This window comes from Mobula hypostoma, chromosome 12 (assembly GCF_963921235.1).
Source record: "Mobula hypostoma chromosome 12, sMobHyp1.1, whole genome shotgun sequence".
NCBI classification, from domain to species: Eukaryota; Metazoa; Chordata; class Chondrichthyes; order Myliobatiformes; family Myliobatidae; genus Mobula; species Mobula hypostoma.
This window is the reverse complement of record NC_086108.1, coordinates 58,209,243-58,227,827: the sequence shown is the minus strand read 5'-3', so window position 1 is coordinate 58,227,827 and position 18,585 is coordinate 58,209,243. Positions and strand designations below refer to the sequence as shown.

General features: G+C 38.3%; 1 protein-coding gene across 1 annotated transcript in view; it reads left to right on the top strand.

Moving 5' to 3' along the window:
• The window catches only part of lrrc40 (leucine rich repeat containing 40), a 101,572-nt gene extending 83,104 nt beyond the window's left edge, over nucleotides 1-18,468 (top strand). Inside the window, exons 11-15 of the mRNA XM_063064218.1 lie at nucleotides 2,652-2,759; nucleotides 13,598-13,708; nucleotides 14,484-14,561; nucleotides 15,371-15,556; nucleotides 16,612-18,468. Coding sequence (XP_062920288.1) covers nucleotides 2,652-2,759; nucleotides 13,598-13,708; nucleotides 14,484-14,561; nucleotides 15,371-15,556; nucleotides 16,612-16,717 — 589 coding nt within the window. The 3' untranslated portion in view covers nucleotides 16,718-18,468. The remainder of the gene's footprint in view (nucleotides 1-2,651; nucleotides 2,760-13,597; nucleotides 13,709-14,483; nucleotides 14,562-15,370; nucleotides 15,557-16,611) is intronic.
• Nucleotides 18,469-18,585: the final 117 nt, after the last annotated feature.

The following is an 18,585-nucleotide window of genomic DNA, read 5'->3' as shown; positions in this document are numbered from 1 at the left end:
TAATTTTGAATGCCTCTATCAAATCTCCCCTGAATCTTCCTACATTCTAGAGAATAAAATTTTAACCTATTCAATCATTCCTTGTAACTCAGGTTCTCCAGTCCCAGCAACATCCTTATCATTTTTTTCTGTACTCTTTTAATCTTATTTACATCTTTCCTGTAGGAAGTGAAGAAAACTGCACACAATACTGCAAAATAGGTCTCACCAACGTCTTATATAACTTCAACATAACATCCCAACTCCTGTACTCAATACCTCAATCTATGAAGGCCAATATGCCAAACTCTTTCTTTATGACCCTATCTACATGAGATGCCACTTTCAATGGATTATAGACCTGTATTCCTAGATCCCTTTGTTCTACCACACTCCTCAGAGCCCTACCGTTCACTGTTTAAGACTTGGCCTTACCGAAGTGCGACACCTTACACTTGTCTGCATTAAATTCCATCAGCCATTTTTCAGCCCAATATTCCAGCTGGTCCAGATCCCGCTGCAAGCTTTGATAGACTTCCTTGCTGTTCATTAGACCTCCCAATCTTGGTGTTATCCACAAATTTGCTGTACCAGTTGATTATATTATCATGCAGATCGTCGATATAGATGACAAACAAAACGGATCCGGCGCCAATCCTTGCGGCACGCCACTACTTACAGGCCTCCAGTCAGAGAGACAACCATCTACTACCACTCTCTGGCTTCTCCCAAAAGCCAATATCTAATTCAATATATTACCTTATCTTGAATGTAAAGTGACTGAACCTTCTTGACCAACCTCCCATGCGGGACCTTGTCAAATGCCTTGCTGAAGCCCATGTAGACAATATCCCCATCTTGCTATCATCAAGGTTCCTGGTAACTTCCACGAAAAACTATATAAGATTTGTCAAACACAACCTGTGAAACAAAGTCATGCTGACTATTGCTAATCAGTCTGTCTACCAAATACTTATATATCCAGTCCCTTAGAATACCTTCCAGTAACTTTCCTACTATTGATGTGAGGTTTACTGGCCTATAATTTCCAGTTTTATTTTTAGACCCTTTCTTAAACAGCGGAACAATATTGGCTATCCTCCAATCTTTCAGTACCTCACCTGTTACTGCACTTGCCTCCCACAGGCTCCGAGGGAACGTCCAGTCAGGCCCTAGGGATTTATCCACCCTAATTTGCCTCAAGACAGCAAACACCACCTCCCCTGTAATCTGTACAGGGTCCATGACCTTGCTGCTGCTTTACCTCACTTCTGTAGATTCTGTGTCCTGTATTGAGTAAATACAGATGGAAAAAAAATGCATTTAACATCTCCCTCATCTCTTTTGGTTTCACACATAGATTACCATTCTGATCTTCCAGAGGACCAATTTTGTCCCTCGTAATCTGCAGAAGCCCTTAATATTCTCATTTACCTTGACTGCTAGAGCCAACTCATGCCTTCTTTTAGTCTTCGTGATTTCTTTCTGAAGTGTTCTCTTGCATTTCTTGTCCTCAAGTACCTCATTTGTTCCTACCTGCCTATACTTCCATTGAACCTTTCTTATCCTTTAGCAGGGCCTAAATATCTCTCTCAAACCAAGGTTCCCTAAACCTGCTATCCTTGTCTTGTTCTGACAGACATATACATTTTGTATTCTCAAAATTTCATTTTGAAGGCCTCCCACTTCCTAAGTACACCTTTGCCAGAAAATAACCTGTCTGAATTCACACTTGCAGACCCTTTCTGATACCATCAAAAATGGCTTTTCTCCAAGTTAGAATCTCAACCCAAGGATCAGACCTATCCTTTTCCATAATTATATTGAAACTAATGGCATAATGATTACTAGATGCAAAGTGTTTCCCTTCACAAAGTTCGGTCACCTGCCCTGTCTCAATCCCTAACGGGAGATCAAAATTTGCACACTCTCTTGTTGGGTCTTCTGTGGTAACATTTTCCCTGACTAGTAATGCCACCCCTCCTCCTTTAATCCCTCCCACTCTTATCTCCACAATCTCTCCACTATCTATTCTGGCACTCTGATTCCCATTCCTCTACAACTCTAGTTTAACCCCCTGCCCCCAATGCAGTACCAGCAACCACACCCTCTAGGATATTAGTGATGTGCGTTGTTTCCAGGAACTTTAATTTATCAAAATCATTCAATTCTGATGCGTATTTTAATAAATATGAAAATATTTGTTGTACCTTATAATCATTTAAAACAGACGTCAGAGAAAGCTGAGCAACATTTCCAACTTACTGGTTTAGATGAATCCACCAGTGTTTTCCTGAATAAGCTTGTAATTTACATATTTAAAATGTAGTGAATTTTGCAAGTGATGATCCTTGAAACAAATAAGATATGGCCTCCTAGATATGGGATCTCAAAGCTCATTCTGTGCTCTCTAGATTGCTACAGGTAATTTAAGCATGTTGTATCTTTTTTAGGAAGCCTTTCTGATATTTGAAAACGTCAATTATTTATGTATTTCAACAGTTTAACTGTTATATGAGAGCACCTTTACTTAAGCCAAAGATTTATGGACCTAAGCATGATGTATTACGTATATAGAATTGATTTATTTATTCCCAGAAGTAACTTTATTATTTTTATTGTTTGACTTAAACCCTTTCAGTAACTAAACATCATTCTTCTTTCTGACCCAGTAACCAAAAGGCCACTGTTGTTCCAGATGACGTATTTGATGCTTCTAATGGAACTCCCATTGTTAGTGTGAACTTGAGTAAGAACTTGTTGACTGGAGTCCCTTCTAGGTAGGTCTAATATACCTGCTACCTGTGAACCCTTTTTTTTGTTAGAAAGGTTTTAAAAACCTATGGCATAATCTGGGATCTCAGTAGTTTATGGACATGAAGTACAAATCAATTAGTTCCAAAGGTAAGTGCAATGTTAGGATTCATTTTGAGAGGATTTGAATGACCTAAGCAAACTTACCATGGCACTGTGCTACAGTTGGAGGGAATTAGAAGTTGTATGAATCCTGAAGCAATATTGATATTATGGTTAAGGATACCTCCTCCATACTCATACTAAAGTGGAAGTAAAAGATACAGTTGTAATGATTGATTATAATGACGAAGAGGTACTGGTGTGATCATACAGGCAGCTAGGGTCTCAAATAGAAAGAAGAACCATGACCATAATAATCTATTAAAATAATGCGAGCCTTGTCCAAATTGGCGTGGGTCAACAACACAAATGTGTGTCTTGGTGATAACTGGTGTGGAACGATTGTGTTTCATTTCATGAGACACAGACAAGGGTATGAGAGCAAGTGGTAGAATACCTTTAAGAGAGTAAAAACCCAAGTGGATGAGTAATGTGCAAATGAAACTGGGTGGGAAACAGTTATGAGTCCTGATAACAAGGGAGGAAGGAATGGAAAGGCTGAACAAAGTTGGAGAGAACCTGGATGAATTGGTGGAAAAGAACATGGTTACTCAAGTGGAGTATGAAAGTGTTGTTCTTCTATTTAGCACTTGGCCTTGTTATGATTGAGAGTGTGGCAGAGGTAGAAATATTAGAAAGCACCAGTAAATATATATTGAACACTGGGAATTTTTTTCTGAATGCACACAACATTCTCAAGAAGACAAATACACTGAATACACAAATAGAAATAAATATATACATTATGACCTGATAATACAAAAAATGTGGCTGGAAATTAAATATTCTAGCTACTTTTTGGAAGGATAAGCAAAAAGGTAAAGATGGTGTGATTGGTCTTTTAGTAATAAATCAGTGGAATTGTAAGGAGCAAGCATATCAAGTTTAATGATCAGTTTGATTAGAGATGAGGAGCAAGGGAAAGTTGTCACTGATGTTACTGTCTCTGGGTTCCCTAACAGTAGAGCGGAGAGTGAATCAGATAATAATGGATTGCTAGAAACTTCCTCTTTATGATAATTGGAGAAATCAAATTGGTAATAGTAGTACTGAGAAGCAGTGTTTTTGAGACAATTCTTCAAATGGTATATAATGACTGATATAGATTTGTTTGAATAATGAGAAGGGATTAATTATCTCATAGTAAAGGACCCTCAGAGAGAGTGAGTGTAACAGGATAGCATTTTATTTTCAATTTGATAGTGATGAACTTGGGCTGTACAGATGCCTTACATTTAAATAAGGATAATTAAAATATATGAAGGCAGAGTTGGCTAAGCAGACTGGAAAAATTGACTAATAGGTAAGACAGTACATAAGTAGTGGCAGATATTTAAGGAGAGATGTTTTGAGTCTCAACAAAGATGTATTCTTTTGAGAGAAAAAGATTAAAAGAAAATAAATCAAGTGATGATTAATTAAAGAAAGAATTATATCAAATTGAAAATAAAATCACCCATTGTTGGAAAGATTAATGGTAGCCATGAAGATTATGGAAAATTATAGAAATCAGCGAAAGATGACTTTTAGAAAAAGATAAACAGATTATGGAAGAAAGCTAGCAAGAACTGCAAAGCAAGAACGGGATGCTCAGTCCCCACCTTCTAGTCTATCAACCTTTGCAATTTCTGACAACCCCAGTAAGATTTCACTACCAAACTCTTACTTGACTTCCCTTTTGGTATTTCAGTGGGGTTCCTTATTTGATACTCCCTGCTCTGCTCTTCTGTCTCAGTCTACTGCTCATTATCAGATGGCAAGTTAAGGTGTAACTGGACGAGTTGTATCGCCTGTCCTAAGACTGCTTCCCTTCCGCCATCCACGGATCCCAAATGTCCTTGCAGGTGAAGCAGTGATTCACTTGCACTTAGTCTCATGTGCTACATACAGTGTTACAGCATGCCCTGCTCTGCATTAGAGAAACAAAACACGAATTGGGGATCACTTTGTGGAGTATCTGCATTCAGTTCACAGGAGTGACTCTGAGGCTATAGTTTTAATTCACCAAACCAGCACCACTCAACTCTCCATCTGTGGCCCAATACAAGCCTGAGGAACAACTCATCTTTTGTCTGGGCTCATTGCAGCTTGCAAGACTCAACTCTGGATATCTGGCTTTTTCATAACTGTTTGTATTGACTGGCCATTTTTGACATTCATCCCTCCTTCTCTTTCCTTTGTATATTCTGGTCTGTCAGACATATGTAGGCCAGAATATACAACATTTTACTGGCATTTTCAACACAATACACAGAAGAAGGAGCTTAAATGTTTCTTAACATCTGACTTTATCAAGATACCTAGGCTAATGTCTCCGTGCTTTGATGGAGGTTCTTGGATCTGAAAAGTTAGCTGTTTCTTTTTCTACAGATGTAGTCTGATTTGCTGAGTTTTTTCAGATTTCTGCATCTGTAGTTTTAAGACACAAGACCATAAGACTTAGATCATAGGCAGCATTAGGTCATGCAGCCCATTGAGTCTGCTTCACCATTTCATCATGGCTGATCCATTTTCCCTCTCAATCCCTTTCTCCTGCCTTCTTCCCTTAACCTTCCATGTACTGAGTAATCGAGAACCTATTAACCTCTGTCTAAAATACACCCAATGACCTGGCCTCCACAGCCACCTGTGGCAACAAATTCCACAGATACACCACCCTGTGGCTAAAGATATTCCTCCTCACTTCTGTTCTAAATGGACAATCCTCTGTTCTGAGACTGTGCCCTCCAGTCCTAGACTCCCTCACACGTAGGGAACATCCTCTCCATCTACTCTATCTAGGCCTTTCAACATTTAATAGGTTTCAATGAAATCTCCCCTCATTCTTCTAAATTGCAGTGAATACAGGCCCAGAGCCATCAAATGCTTCTCATGCGATGACCCTTGCATTCCCAGACTAATTCTCACGAATCTCCTCTGATCCTCTCCAATGTCAGCAAATCCTTTCTTAAATAAGGGGCCCAGAACTGCTCATTATACTCACCAGTGTCTTATAAAGCCTCAGCATTACATCCTTGTTTTCATATTCTAGTCCTCACGAAATGAGTGCTAACATTGCACTTTCCTTCCTCACCACTGACTCAACTTGTAAGTTAACCTTTAAAGGATCCTGCACAAGGACTCCCAAGTCCCTTTGCACCTCTGATTTTTGTATGTTCTCTCTCCCTGTTTAGAAAATAGTCTATGCTTTTATTTCTTCTGCCAAAGTGCATGATCATACACTTCCTGACACTGTATTCCATCTGCCATTTCTTTGCCCATTCTCCTAATCTGTCTAAGGCCTTTGGCACCCTCCCTGTTTCCTCAACACTACCTGCTCCTGCACCTTTCATCCTCAAACTTGGCCACAAAGCCATCAATTCCGTCATCAAAATCATTGATGTATAATATGAAAAGAAGCGGTCCCAACACTGATCCCTGCGGAATACCATTAGTCACTGGCAGCCAACCAGAAAAGGTTCCCTTTATTGCCACTCTTTGCCTCCTGCCAATCAGCCAATCCTCTATCCTTTGTCTATGCTGCTTGTTATTTCTTTAAGGAATTCCAACAGATTTGTCAAGCAAGATTTTCCCTTAAGGAAGCCATGCTGACTTAAGCCTTTAAAAAAAAATTATGTGCTTCCAAGTACCCCAAAACCTCAACATTAATAATGGACTCCAACATCTTGCCATGCACTGAGATCAGGCTAAATGGCCTGTAATATCCTTTCTTCTGCCTCCCTCCCTCCTTGAAGAGTGGGGTGACATTTGCAATTTTCCAGTCCCCTAGAACCATTCCAGAATCTATTGATACTTGAAATATCATTACTAATGCCTCCACAATCTCTTCAGTACTTCTTTCAGAACCGTGGGGTGTAGTCTATCTGGTCCAGGTGACTTATCTACCTTTGGACCTTTCAGCTTCTCAGGCACCTTCTCCATAGTAATAACAACTGCACTTACATCTGCCTTCTGACGCTATTGAACTTCTAGCATACTGCTGGTGTCTTTCACAGTGAAGACATATTTAGTTCATCTGTCATTTCCTTGTCCCCCATTACTACCTCTCCAGTGAAATTTTCCAACGGTCCGATATCTACTCTCATCCCTCTTTTACTCTTTATATACCTAAAAAAAAAACTGGCTTTTTTAGTTGCCTTTTTGTTAGTTTTTAAAAGCTTCCCGATCCTCTAACTTCCCACTAATTTTTGCTCTATGCACTCTCTTGCTTTTATGTTGTCTTTGACTTCTCTTGTTAGCTACAGTTGTATTATCTTGCCTTTAGAATACCACTACTACTTCGGGATGTATCTATCTTGCACCTTCCATATTGCTCCCAGAAACTCTAGCCATTACTGTAAAGTTGTCATCTCTGCTTGTGTCACCTTCCAATCAAATTTTATATTTGTCTTCAGGAACAGCAGTTATAATGGGTGACTTCAATCTACATGTAGACTGGGTGAACCAAATTGGTAAAGGTGCTGAGGAAGAGGATTTCTTGGAATGTATGCGGGATGGTTTTTTGAACCAACATGTCGAGGAACCGACTAGAGAGCAGGCTATTCTGGACTGGGTTTTGAGCAATGAGGAAGGGTTAATTAGCGATCTTGTCGTGAGAGGCCCCTTGGGTAAGAGTGACCATAATATGGTGGAATTCTTCATTAACATGGAGAGTGACGTAGTTAATTCAGAAACAAAGGTTCTGAACTTAAAGAGGGGTAACTTTGAAGGTATGAGACATGAATTAGCTAAGATAGACTGGCAAATGACACTTCAAGGATTGACGGTGGATATGCAATGGCAGGCATTTAAAGGTTGCATGGATGAACTACAACAATTGTTCATCCCAGTTTGGCAAAAGAATAAATCAAGGAAGGTAGTGCACCCGTGGCTGACAAGAGAAATTAGGGATAGTATCAATTCCAAAGAAGTAGCATACAAATTAGCCAGAGAAAGTGGCTCACCTGAGGACTGGGAGAAATTCAGAGTTCAGCAGAGGAGGACAAAGGGCTTAATTAGGAAGGGGAAAAAAGATTATGAGAGAAAACTGGCAGAGAACATAAAAACGGACTGTAAAAGCTTTTATAGATATGTAAAAAGGAAAAGACTGATAAAGACAAATGTAGGTCCCCTGCAAACAGAAACAGGTGAATTGATTATGGGGAGCAAGGACATGGCAGACCAATTGAATAATTACTTTGGTTCTGTCTTCACTAAGGAGGACATAAATAATCTTCCAGAAATAGTAAGGGACAGAGGGTCCAGTGAGATGGAGGAACTGAGCGAAATACATGTTAGTAGGGAAGTGGTGTTAGGTAAATTGAAGGGATTGAAGGCAGATAAATCCCCAGGGCCAGATGGTCTGCATCCCAGAGTGCTTAAGGAAGTGGCCCAAGAAATAGTGGATGCATTAGTGATAATTTTTCAAAACTCGTTAGATTCTGGACTAGTTCCTGAGGATTGGAGGGTGGCTAATGTAACCCCACTTTTTAAAAAAGGAGGGAGCGAGAAACCGGGGAATTATAGGCCGGTTAGCCTAACGTCGGTGGTGGGGAAACTGCTGGAGTCAGTTATCAAGGATGTGATAACAGCACATTTGGAAAGCGGTGAAATGATCGGACAAAGTCAGCATGGATTTGTGAAAGGAAAATCATGTCTGACGAATCTCATAGAATTTTTTGAGGATGTAACTAGTAGAGTGGATAGGGGAGAACCAGTGGATGTGGTATATTTGGATTTTCAAAAGGCTTTTGACAAGGTCCCACATAGGAGATTAGTGTGCAAACTTAAAGCACACGGTATTGGGGGTAAGGTATTGGTGTGGGTGGAGAATTGGTTAGCAGACAGGAAGCAAAGAGTGGGAATAAACGGGACCTTTTCAGAATGGCAGGCGGTGACTAGTGGGGTACCGCAAGGCTCAGTGCTGGGACCCCAGTTGTTTACAATATATATTAATGACTTGGATGAGGGAATTAAATGCAGCATCTCCAAGTTTGCGGATGACACGAAGCTGGGTGGCAGTGTTAGCAGTGAGGAGGATGCTAAGAGGATGCAGGGTGACTTGGATAGGTTGGGTGAGTGGGCAAACTCATGGCAGATGCAATTTAATGTGGATAAATGTGAAGTTATCCACTTTGGTGGCAAAAATAGGAAAACAGATTATTATCTGAATGGTGGCCGATTAGGAAAAGGGGAGGTGCAACGAGACCTGGGTGTCATTATACACCAGTCATTGAAAGTGGGCATGCAGGTACAGCAGGCGGTGAAAAAGGCGAACAGTATGCTGGCATTTATAGCGAGAGGATTCGAGTACAGGAGCAGGGAGGTACTACTGCAGTTGTACAAGGCCTTGGTGAGACCACACCTGGAGTATTGTGTGCAGTTTTGGTCCCCTAATCTGAGGAAAGACATCTTTGCCATAGAGGGAGTACAAAGAAGGTTCACCAGATTGATTCCTGGGATGGCAGGTCTTTCATATGAAGAAAGACTGGATGAACTGGGCTTGTACTCGTTGGAATTTAGAAGATTGAGGGGGGATCTGATTGAAACGTATAAGATCCTAAAGGGATTGGACAGGCTAGATGCAGGAAGATTGTTCCCGATGTTGGGGAGGTCTAGAACGAGGGGTCACAGTTTGAGGATAGAGGGGAAGCCTTTTAGGACCAAGGTTAGGAAAAACTTCTTCACACAGAGAGTGGTGAATCTGTGGAATTCTCTGCCACAGCAAACTGTTGAGGCCAGTTCATTAGCTATGTTTAAAAGGAAGTTAGATATGGCCCTTGTGGCTACAGGGGTCAGGGGGTATGGAGGGAAGGCTGGGTTCTGAGTTGGATGATCAGCCATGATCATAATAAATGGCGGTGCAGGCTCGAAGGGCCGAATGGCCTACTCCTGCACCTATTTTCTATGTTTCTATGTTTCTATAAAAGGCAATTAACACATTCTAATTATAGGAAATCTGTGATGAACTATTGCAGTTGCAAGGAAAAGGAACAATAATAAGTATGGGGAGGTAGGCTACAGGTTTGCCACAACTGATGACCTGCATCCTAAAATACTAACTGACTGCAGAGATACTATATGAATTGGCTTTGATGTGACAAAATTACCTTGATTTTGGAAGGGTTTAGTGGATTGCAAAACAACAAATAACTATCCAGGAAAGAAGGGAGAGAGTGAGAAGTTTTAGGGTAGTTAGCCTAACACGTCATTAGGAAAATTCTGTGATTCATTGTTATGCAGTTAGTACCAGAACAGTTCAAGACTCAGGTTAACCCTGCTGAATTGTGTTTTGAAAATGAAATTGTGTTGGACAGATCTATTATTAATGTTCTTTAAGAATATAATAAGCCAGGTAGATAAAGAGGAGCCAATTGATGTATTTGGACTTCCAGAAAGCATTTGATATGGTGCCAAATTAAAAACTTACAAGATATTGCTTGTGACAGTGGGATAATTTATTGGCCTGGTCAGAAGAATGGCTCACTAATAAAGTCAGTGTTAGGATAAATGGAAGTTTTTACTGATTGCCAGGAGGATCGATTCTGGGGTCTCAACCATTTATAATTTTTATTAATGACTTGGATGAAGGGGACAAAGGTACTTTGGAAACATTTTCTGGCATCAAAAAGATGGATGAGGAAGCAATGATGCTCATAAAAAGCTAATTATGATTTAAATGAATAAAATGGAAAATGGAGTAAATTTGCATAAGATACAAAAGATCGGAAAGCTGGTTGTGAGGATAGAGTTTGCAAAGAAATAGATTGAATGGTGGGACATTTTCTTTGGATGGACTTTCATGTGGGAGGTGACAACGTTAGAATTCTGGTAGGAATTATAAAGCAGAATGTTTACATAGGGAGACTGCAGAACAATGCAGCCAAGAGGGCTCAAAGCTTCCTTGTATATGACATATAAAATCAGTTTTTAATGAAAGCAAATGATTAAGATAGCTAACAGAATGTTTATTGCAAAGATGACAGAATATGAAAATAGGGAAGTTTTGATATAGCTGTGCATGGCACTGATGATGCACACCAACAATGTCCTGTATTCAGTTTGCTTTCAAGTTCAAGTTTAATTGCCATTCAACCGTATATGAATACAGCCAAATGAAACAGTGTTCCTCCAGGACCAAGGTGCAAAAACAGTCATACACAGCACAAGGCGCATATAGCACATATAAGATAACAGTAAACATACAGCCACACAAAAAAAAATACAGCCCAGGTCCCTGAGTCCATGAATGTTGTCGGCAAGAGCAAGCCTGCACTTTCACCGAGTGAACACTGGAGGACAGCACTGATGCCAGCATGGATGCGGAGTCACAGCGCCTTCAGAAGCAGACTCCGATGCTTCTCTCCTGGGTGGCTGCAAATATGTGACACCGTGTTACAACCGAGGCCACACAGCTCCTCCACTGTCAGTCTTGCCAGTAAATCAGCGAATCGGACTTGCAGCATTCCACATTACCAATGTCCAACAGGGTCTTGCAGTCGTGCGAAAAACAACTAAGACAATCACTCGCTGTTGGACTGCACACCACCCTCATACACTGACTGGGATGCTTCTCTGTAGCAGGCAGCAGCATGGTCCATACTAACTCCAGCTTCTCCGTCAACGAGCAACTCACTGGTGGGGTAGACCTGCAGTACTTAGTGTCCAGCAGCGTCTTGAGATCATAAAAAGATATTTAAAAAAGATAATAAAATCTTTGGTTGGCCCTGTAGAGACCACTGCGTCCAAACTCTCTGCCATTTAACCGGAAGATGGCTTAGGCATGTTCTTTATTTAAGGAGATAGGTTAGAGATCTTGGTAACACACATCAAAGTTGCTAGTGAACGCAGCAGGCCAGGCAGCATCTCTAGGAAGAGGTGCAGTCGACGTTTCAGGCTGAGACCCTTCATCAGGACTAACTGAAGGAAGAGTGAGTAAGGGATTTGAAAGTTGGAGGGGGAGGGGGAGACCCCAACTTTCAAATCCCTTACTCACTCTTCCTTCAGTTAGTCCTGAGGAAGGGTCTCGGCCTGAAACACCAACTGCACCTCTTCCTAGAGATGCTGCCTGGCCTGCTGTGTTCACCAGCAACTTTGATGTGTGTTGCTTGAATTTCCAGCATCTGCAGAATTCCTGTTGTTAGAAATCTTGGTTCCTGGTTTAGAGAAGTTTAATAGCATATATGCTGAGAGGGTGTTTCTTCTAGTGGGTTACCTTAGAACTTGAGGTAGTTTTGGAATAAGGGACTTCTACTTAAGCTGGAGATGATGAATTTTTTTTTCTTCCAGAGCGTGCTGACTCTCTGGAATTCTCCAGTCTAGAGAACTGTGGAAATTTAGTAAGGGTAGCATGGTGAACTCAATCTACTTGAGGCTGGAAATTAAAAGATCTTTCATCTACAAGGGGAATCAAGGGTAAAGGGGAACATTCAGGAAAGTGAGGCTGAGACTAAAATCAGTTCAGACATAGCCTTATTGAATGATCAAGGGGCCAGATGACTTGTACTTTCTTATGTACACTCTATGTTTTTAAAGGGAAAGAAGAGGGAAAAAGTCTTAGTAAAGTTGTTCAACATGCATAAAATGCTGGAGGAACTGTGGAAGCGAAGCAGCATCTATGGAAAAATGTGCAGTTGATGCTTTGGGTCAAAACCCTTTGTCCTGCTGAAGGCTTTCAGCTCAAAACACCAACTGTACTTTTGCTGTAGGGTTTCGGCATAAAACGTCGACTGTACTTTTTTTCCATAGATGCTGCCTGGCCTGCTGAGTTCCTTCAGCATTTTGTGTGTGTTGCTCAGATTTCCAGCATCTGCAGATTATCTTTTGTTGATGATATGGTATCTGGAAATTTTCTCTTGTTAGTAAAGTTGTTCCTGAGATTTGAGATCACATGCAGGTTAATCTGAAAGATTAAAAATGATCAGCCTAATATGAAAGTTAGCAACACCACTGAAATGACATCATCATTAAATCTTTTTTAAGCTATTGCTTTTGAATTCATTATTAGACATTGTATTCAAGACAACAACTAATGAACATCTGAAATAGAAACAGAAGTAGGCCCCGCAGCCACTGGTGCTTAGCTTTGCCACTTTCCTGCATGATGTGGTCATTCACAAAATGTTGAATGAACTTAGCAGGTCAGACAGTATCTATGGAGAGGAATAACAGTTGACGTTTTGGGCCAAGATGATGAGTTTCAGCCCAAAATGTCAACTGTGCATTCCTCTCTGTAGATGCTACCTGACCTGCTGAGTTCATCTAGTGTTTTCTGTGTGTTACCCTGGATTTCCAGCATCTGCAGAATCTCTTGTGGTAACATGGTCATTATTTTTAAAGTTAGGATCAATAGTAATTCTGGACACCAGTTTTATCTTTAAATACATTGATGGTAGAATGCTCTGCATCAATTTAATTTTAATTCCTATTTTCCAAAGTCCTAGTTATTGTTGAAAATGTGTATAAATAGTTGGGTTTCTGTTTTAATAAAAAGAAAGTAAAGGATATTTCTTGTTAGTTGCTTTGATAATACTGTAAAGGAAACTGCTTAAATTGTTGGGTCAAAACACTGGGCATATATCTGTGGTTTACAGTTGTATTTGGTGGGTGAGAATGATTTTAAAAGTTTCCATTCATTAGAACAAAAATTAAATTGGAATGTTTAACTAGTGTTATATGATAAAGACACCAAGATGATGCCAGTAACATTAGTATTTTTATACAGGATTGCAGAACTTAAAGTCACGGTGACTGATGTAAATCTTGGTTTCAACAAGCTTGATTCTATTTCCTTGGAGCTTTGCACACTGGAGCACTTGATACATCTGGATCTTAGGTAGGTTGGGGACTTGTACATTTTTATTGCTATTTCATCTGTGACTTGTAGAGCTATGTAGATCCATCCGTCATTTGCACAGAAAATTAACTTTCCGTACTTTTGCTGAATAATGACGCTGAAATTCCACATGCCACCACGTCATCACAGGATGACTCTACTTCAGATGTGAAATTGAAATTCATTAGAAGTGAATCCCAAGTGTAAATTCCTTAAGGCAGAATATGGAATTTAGCCTAATCTCAGTCATAGCATGATTCCAACCATACCTTGGGAAATCTCTGTAATTTAGTCTTAATTTGTAACTGTCTAAAAAGGTTTTTAAGAGGCTGAAAACAGATTATAATAAAAATACTTATGGATGGATAAAAATATTAAAGACAAAATTTTGACTTCTCATCTGAGAACTCATTGCATAACCTTAAGTCTTTATTGCATTTAAAACCAGTTTGGTTTACAAATTTCTCAAGTGGCATGATTTCACACTAAATTTGTTTATTCTGTACCTGAAGGTTTGTTTTTAAAATATAAATTGTCTGCAGTCCACTTTTAGGGATTTATATTTGTATATGGTTTTCTCTCTGTCAGGTTATCAGATTAACCATGTTTTAAGCTTATGGTTTTAAAAGACAAACTGACTGACTGAGACCTGAAGTAGAATTTTGAGGATTTGATTAGTTAAGTGTGAAAATGAAACTTCTGTTAGATTTCTTTTGCATTCATTTGATAGCTTCCTGCCATTGCCTTATTGTCATTTTTTCCCTTAATTCTGAAGAAATAACATTTTGACTTCATTACCAATGGAAATGAAAAAGCTACAACAATTACAAACTGTAATCCTTTCATTTAACAGGTCAGTATTTTACTCCAAAAACATTGCTTCCTTTACAATATTAATGTAGTATTCAAATTTTGTTCTTTGGATAATAGATTATCTTCCATTTGTTGGGTCTGGGTTTAAATTTGTTTCTGCATACAATTTCAAAAGTAGTTTCTATCTGTTCTGAGAAAATCAGTATAAACAGAGTCTCCTTACACGAAATAGTATTCTAGTATTCAAAATCAAGATGATCTACAGTATTTTGCCTACATGCAGGTGAAATATCTGCATTCTTAAATTGGGGAAGGGGCCCAAATAACTTCACAGGAGTCAAATATCAGTTAAGAAAGATAATGGGACAGGTGACCAAAAGCTTTGTTAAAACATAGTTTGAATGGTGTGATTGTAAGGAAGAAAGATGATGACAAAGTATTGAGGGAGATTCCATGGGGTGATATGTGAATGACACTATACCAGTTCTAAGGTGTAGAAAGTGGATTAGATTGACTCTGTTGTTAGATATAACAATTTAATACCTATTATGTGCAGCAGTGATGTTGAAATGCATGAGGTCAAGCTATGTTAAGCTTGTCTGCGTGGTGAAATTTGTGTCAGCTTTCTTCATCTGATTCACTTTCTCTTTTCTCCCATCTTACCAACACCCCCCCCCCCCAACCAACCACCAACTAATTGAACAAAGGTAGCAATATTATTATAAATTGTTATTTTACCCTTGGTATGTGCTCAACCAGTTTGAACAAGTGGTGAATGATGAATTATTGGGTAACAATTTTTTTTCTCGGATTTAGTTTTTAAATTTTCACTTTATTTTCTATACTTAGGTTTAAAGAATTCCCTGATGTGTTATACAATATTCCAGCACTGGAAACTATACTGATTAGCAACAATCAGGTCGGGGCAATTGATTCTAGCCAGTTGCTGCAACTTGACAAACTATCTACACTGGATATGCAAAACAATGACCTAATGCATGTCCCACCAGAGTTGGGGAAATGCAGAAACCTAAGGTAAATATTTAAAATTCACAGTAAAAGTGCTTTTCATTAACTTGTATTTTTTGATAAATTATGGTCCTGGTAATCTATTTTTTAGAATAGCCATCAGTTTATCCTGTACCAGTTGCGCACTGCTGTTTGAAAAGTTTTAATGATCACTACTTTGGAAGTATGCTGCCGCTTGATTGTAACCAAGTCAAAAATGTGTATGCCTTGAGCTGATGCCTTGGTTGGTTCTGTGCTCAATGCTAAAGATCACTTGATACTGAGGCACAAGTGCATCCTGTCTCTACAGAACCCTGATGATGGACCTCGGCTCTGAGACTAGCTGTCAGTAAAAAAACAAAAACTGCATGGTTAATTACACAAACTTGCATTGTAAAATGTTATGTTTTTTCAACTTGCAGATTAAATTAAAATGTAGTCAAGGTGTTATTTATGTACTGTTTCAAAAAAGTTAAAAACACTAATTTTAAACTGCCAATATTTTTTAACCAGCCAGGCAAGCAAATATATGACTTAATCTAATTAAAGGAGAAATACACATGTAAAATAGAGGAAACGGGTCAAACATTGGAAGAATGCTATTTTACTTTGGTATACAGTAAATGTCAAGAATTTTTCTGAAAAATAAATGTAGGATTAGTATATGAACATAGTCACTAAGAACGTGAGTTATGAATCTGGATATTGACATAGTCAACATCTTCAGTCACTAATCATATAAAGATCAATGTATAAACTGGTTAGTGGTGGACTTTTGCCATTGACTTTAATTGCCAGTAGAGATCCAGCATATTGATTCTGGAAGATAAATATGATTAAACTATTATGTTTGATTGAACATTTGAGTTGATCTCAATTCTGGTTCTATGCTGTGTTTTTCTTGTTAAGCATTCATTTGGATGAAAGTTGATTTAAGCCTTCAGTTGATTTTTCTTTTGGATTTCCTTATGGACCCCTGGGACAGTAGAAGGGGTATATTATATTGGATAATAAACACAGGTCTGTTTGAGATGTTTATATTTATCTGTCAACAAGTGTGATACTCTTTGTTTTGTTTTTAGAACTCTGTTACTCGAAGGAAATCCATTTCGTAATCCAAGGCCAGCTATTTTAGCAAGAGGAACAACTGCAGTCTTGGAATTCCTTAGGAGTCGCATTCCTACATAAATCTGTGTCTTAGAGAATGAGATTTTTCTCAAGGTGTTTGATCATGGGTTCTGTTGATAAAGTTGGCTTTATTTTCTGTGATTTATTTGAATAGATTTTGTTATATTCTATGTGTTTCAGAGGGTTCTTGTTTCTTTAATTATTTCAGTTTATGTTCATATTGTACTACATGGGAATTCTTTGAAATGTATTGAAGCTTACTTGGCTGAGATTTTTTAAAATCTTTTTCTATAAAAGGAGAACGCTGTAAGACAGCTTTAGCTATTTAGAGATAACCTTCCAATCACTCATGATATGCTCAGCCCGCATTGACCCTTCTGTTTTATCTTCCTTCCATGCTGCCTTTCCACCATTCTCTTGCCCTTTCTACACCCTCTTTCTTACTCCACAAAGCAGTAAGTCCATTTCATATGTTATTCACGTCTAAAATATATTTATGGAAAAAATATCCAAGATGATAATTGGCCAAACATATTTTGTGAACTGCCAAATTTGCTCAAACATTTTAGCAGAACGAAACTATACCTGTTGCTTGACTCATCATCTTGAAGATAAATTCCAATCCATTTAATATGGTGAAATAGAAATTAATATAGACTTACAATGTTGTCTTTTGAGTTGGGATAACGTTTTGCACAACTGCAATTTTCCGTGTGGGTTTTGAAGTTTAATTCAGTGCAATCAAGTTATTCAAAATACAATTTGTTCTTAAGTTATATATAAACTATGTTAATGAGTCTTCAGTGCAATTTTGGGATTGTTTATGCTTTCAATTATTTAACTAGAGAAAACCCAATTATATCCATTATTTTGGGACATCAAATAATATTAAATATTGACTTATACTGCTATTGTGTAAATGTGGTACTGATTCATTTAAATCAAAATGAACTGATCTGTAGAAAAAAATCTACAGAGGATACGCTGTTTAATATGTGTAGTATTCTAGTACTTGTCAGTTTGAGGTTAATAAGCCCAGACAAAATGTTAGGATCAAGCACGGACTGTTCATGCTCAACATTGCTTAAAACCACATCAGTGGGGTGGGGGCGCATTTATTGATAACTACAGGAGAAAGCATCTCAAAGTCATCGGTTGTTTGGTTTATTTGGATCAATATCCCATCGACTCCCCAGCCTTACCCAAGTCTGAAATAGAATTTTGTTCTTATGAAAGCTATAGACTGTGTTTGACAGTGAACAAAATCACGATTACCTGCTCCAGAAATGCAAATCATTAGCACAGTTTTATATTTTGACAATAGCATTAATACATTAAGAATTCATTAATTCAACCTAAAAATTGGGATTTTAAAAAAACAGACTATGAAATTTGATAATGAAACTTATGCAATACAGCATTGACAAGAAGATAAATCCATTCAGCAAAGAGATTATTTACAAATGTGTGACAATTTAAATTAACATCCTTTCATTAAAGAGACTTCATACATTATTCACTTTTTTTAATACAGAAAAAAATCCCAGAATTTCAAAGCCCAAAAATAGCTCTGCTATACTTTGCACCCAAATTGTAAATGAGTAGCTTAATTACTTTTAATATCAGGTAAAATTTCTCCAAGTATGTACATACAGAATATGCAAAATGTATTTTGAACACAGATATACACTGTACCAGTAGAATTGTAAAGTCCTAAATAAAATTGGAAGGATTAGACTTGCATGTGCATTTAAACAAACAAGTTTTTGTCAACTTCACTACAGTCTGTGAAATTAAAAACTGTAAAATCCTGTAAAGTTTTTTTTGTCTTTTGTTGCACATAAAGCAGCTTTCAAGTCAAGTAAAATATTTTTGACTGCAGAAGCAGATGTTTACATTCACAATCTAAATGATAAATTATTTAAATG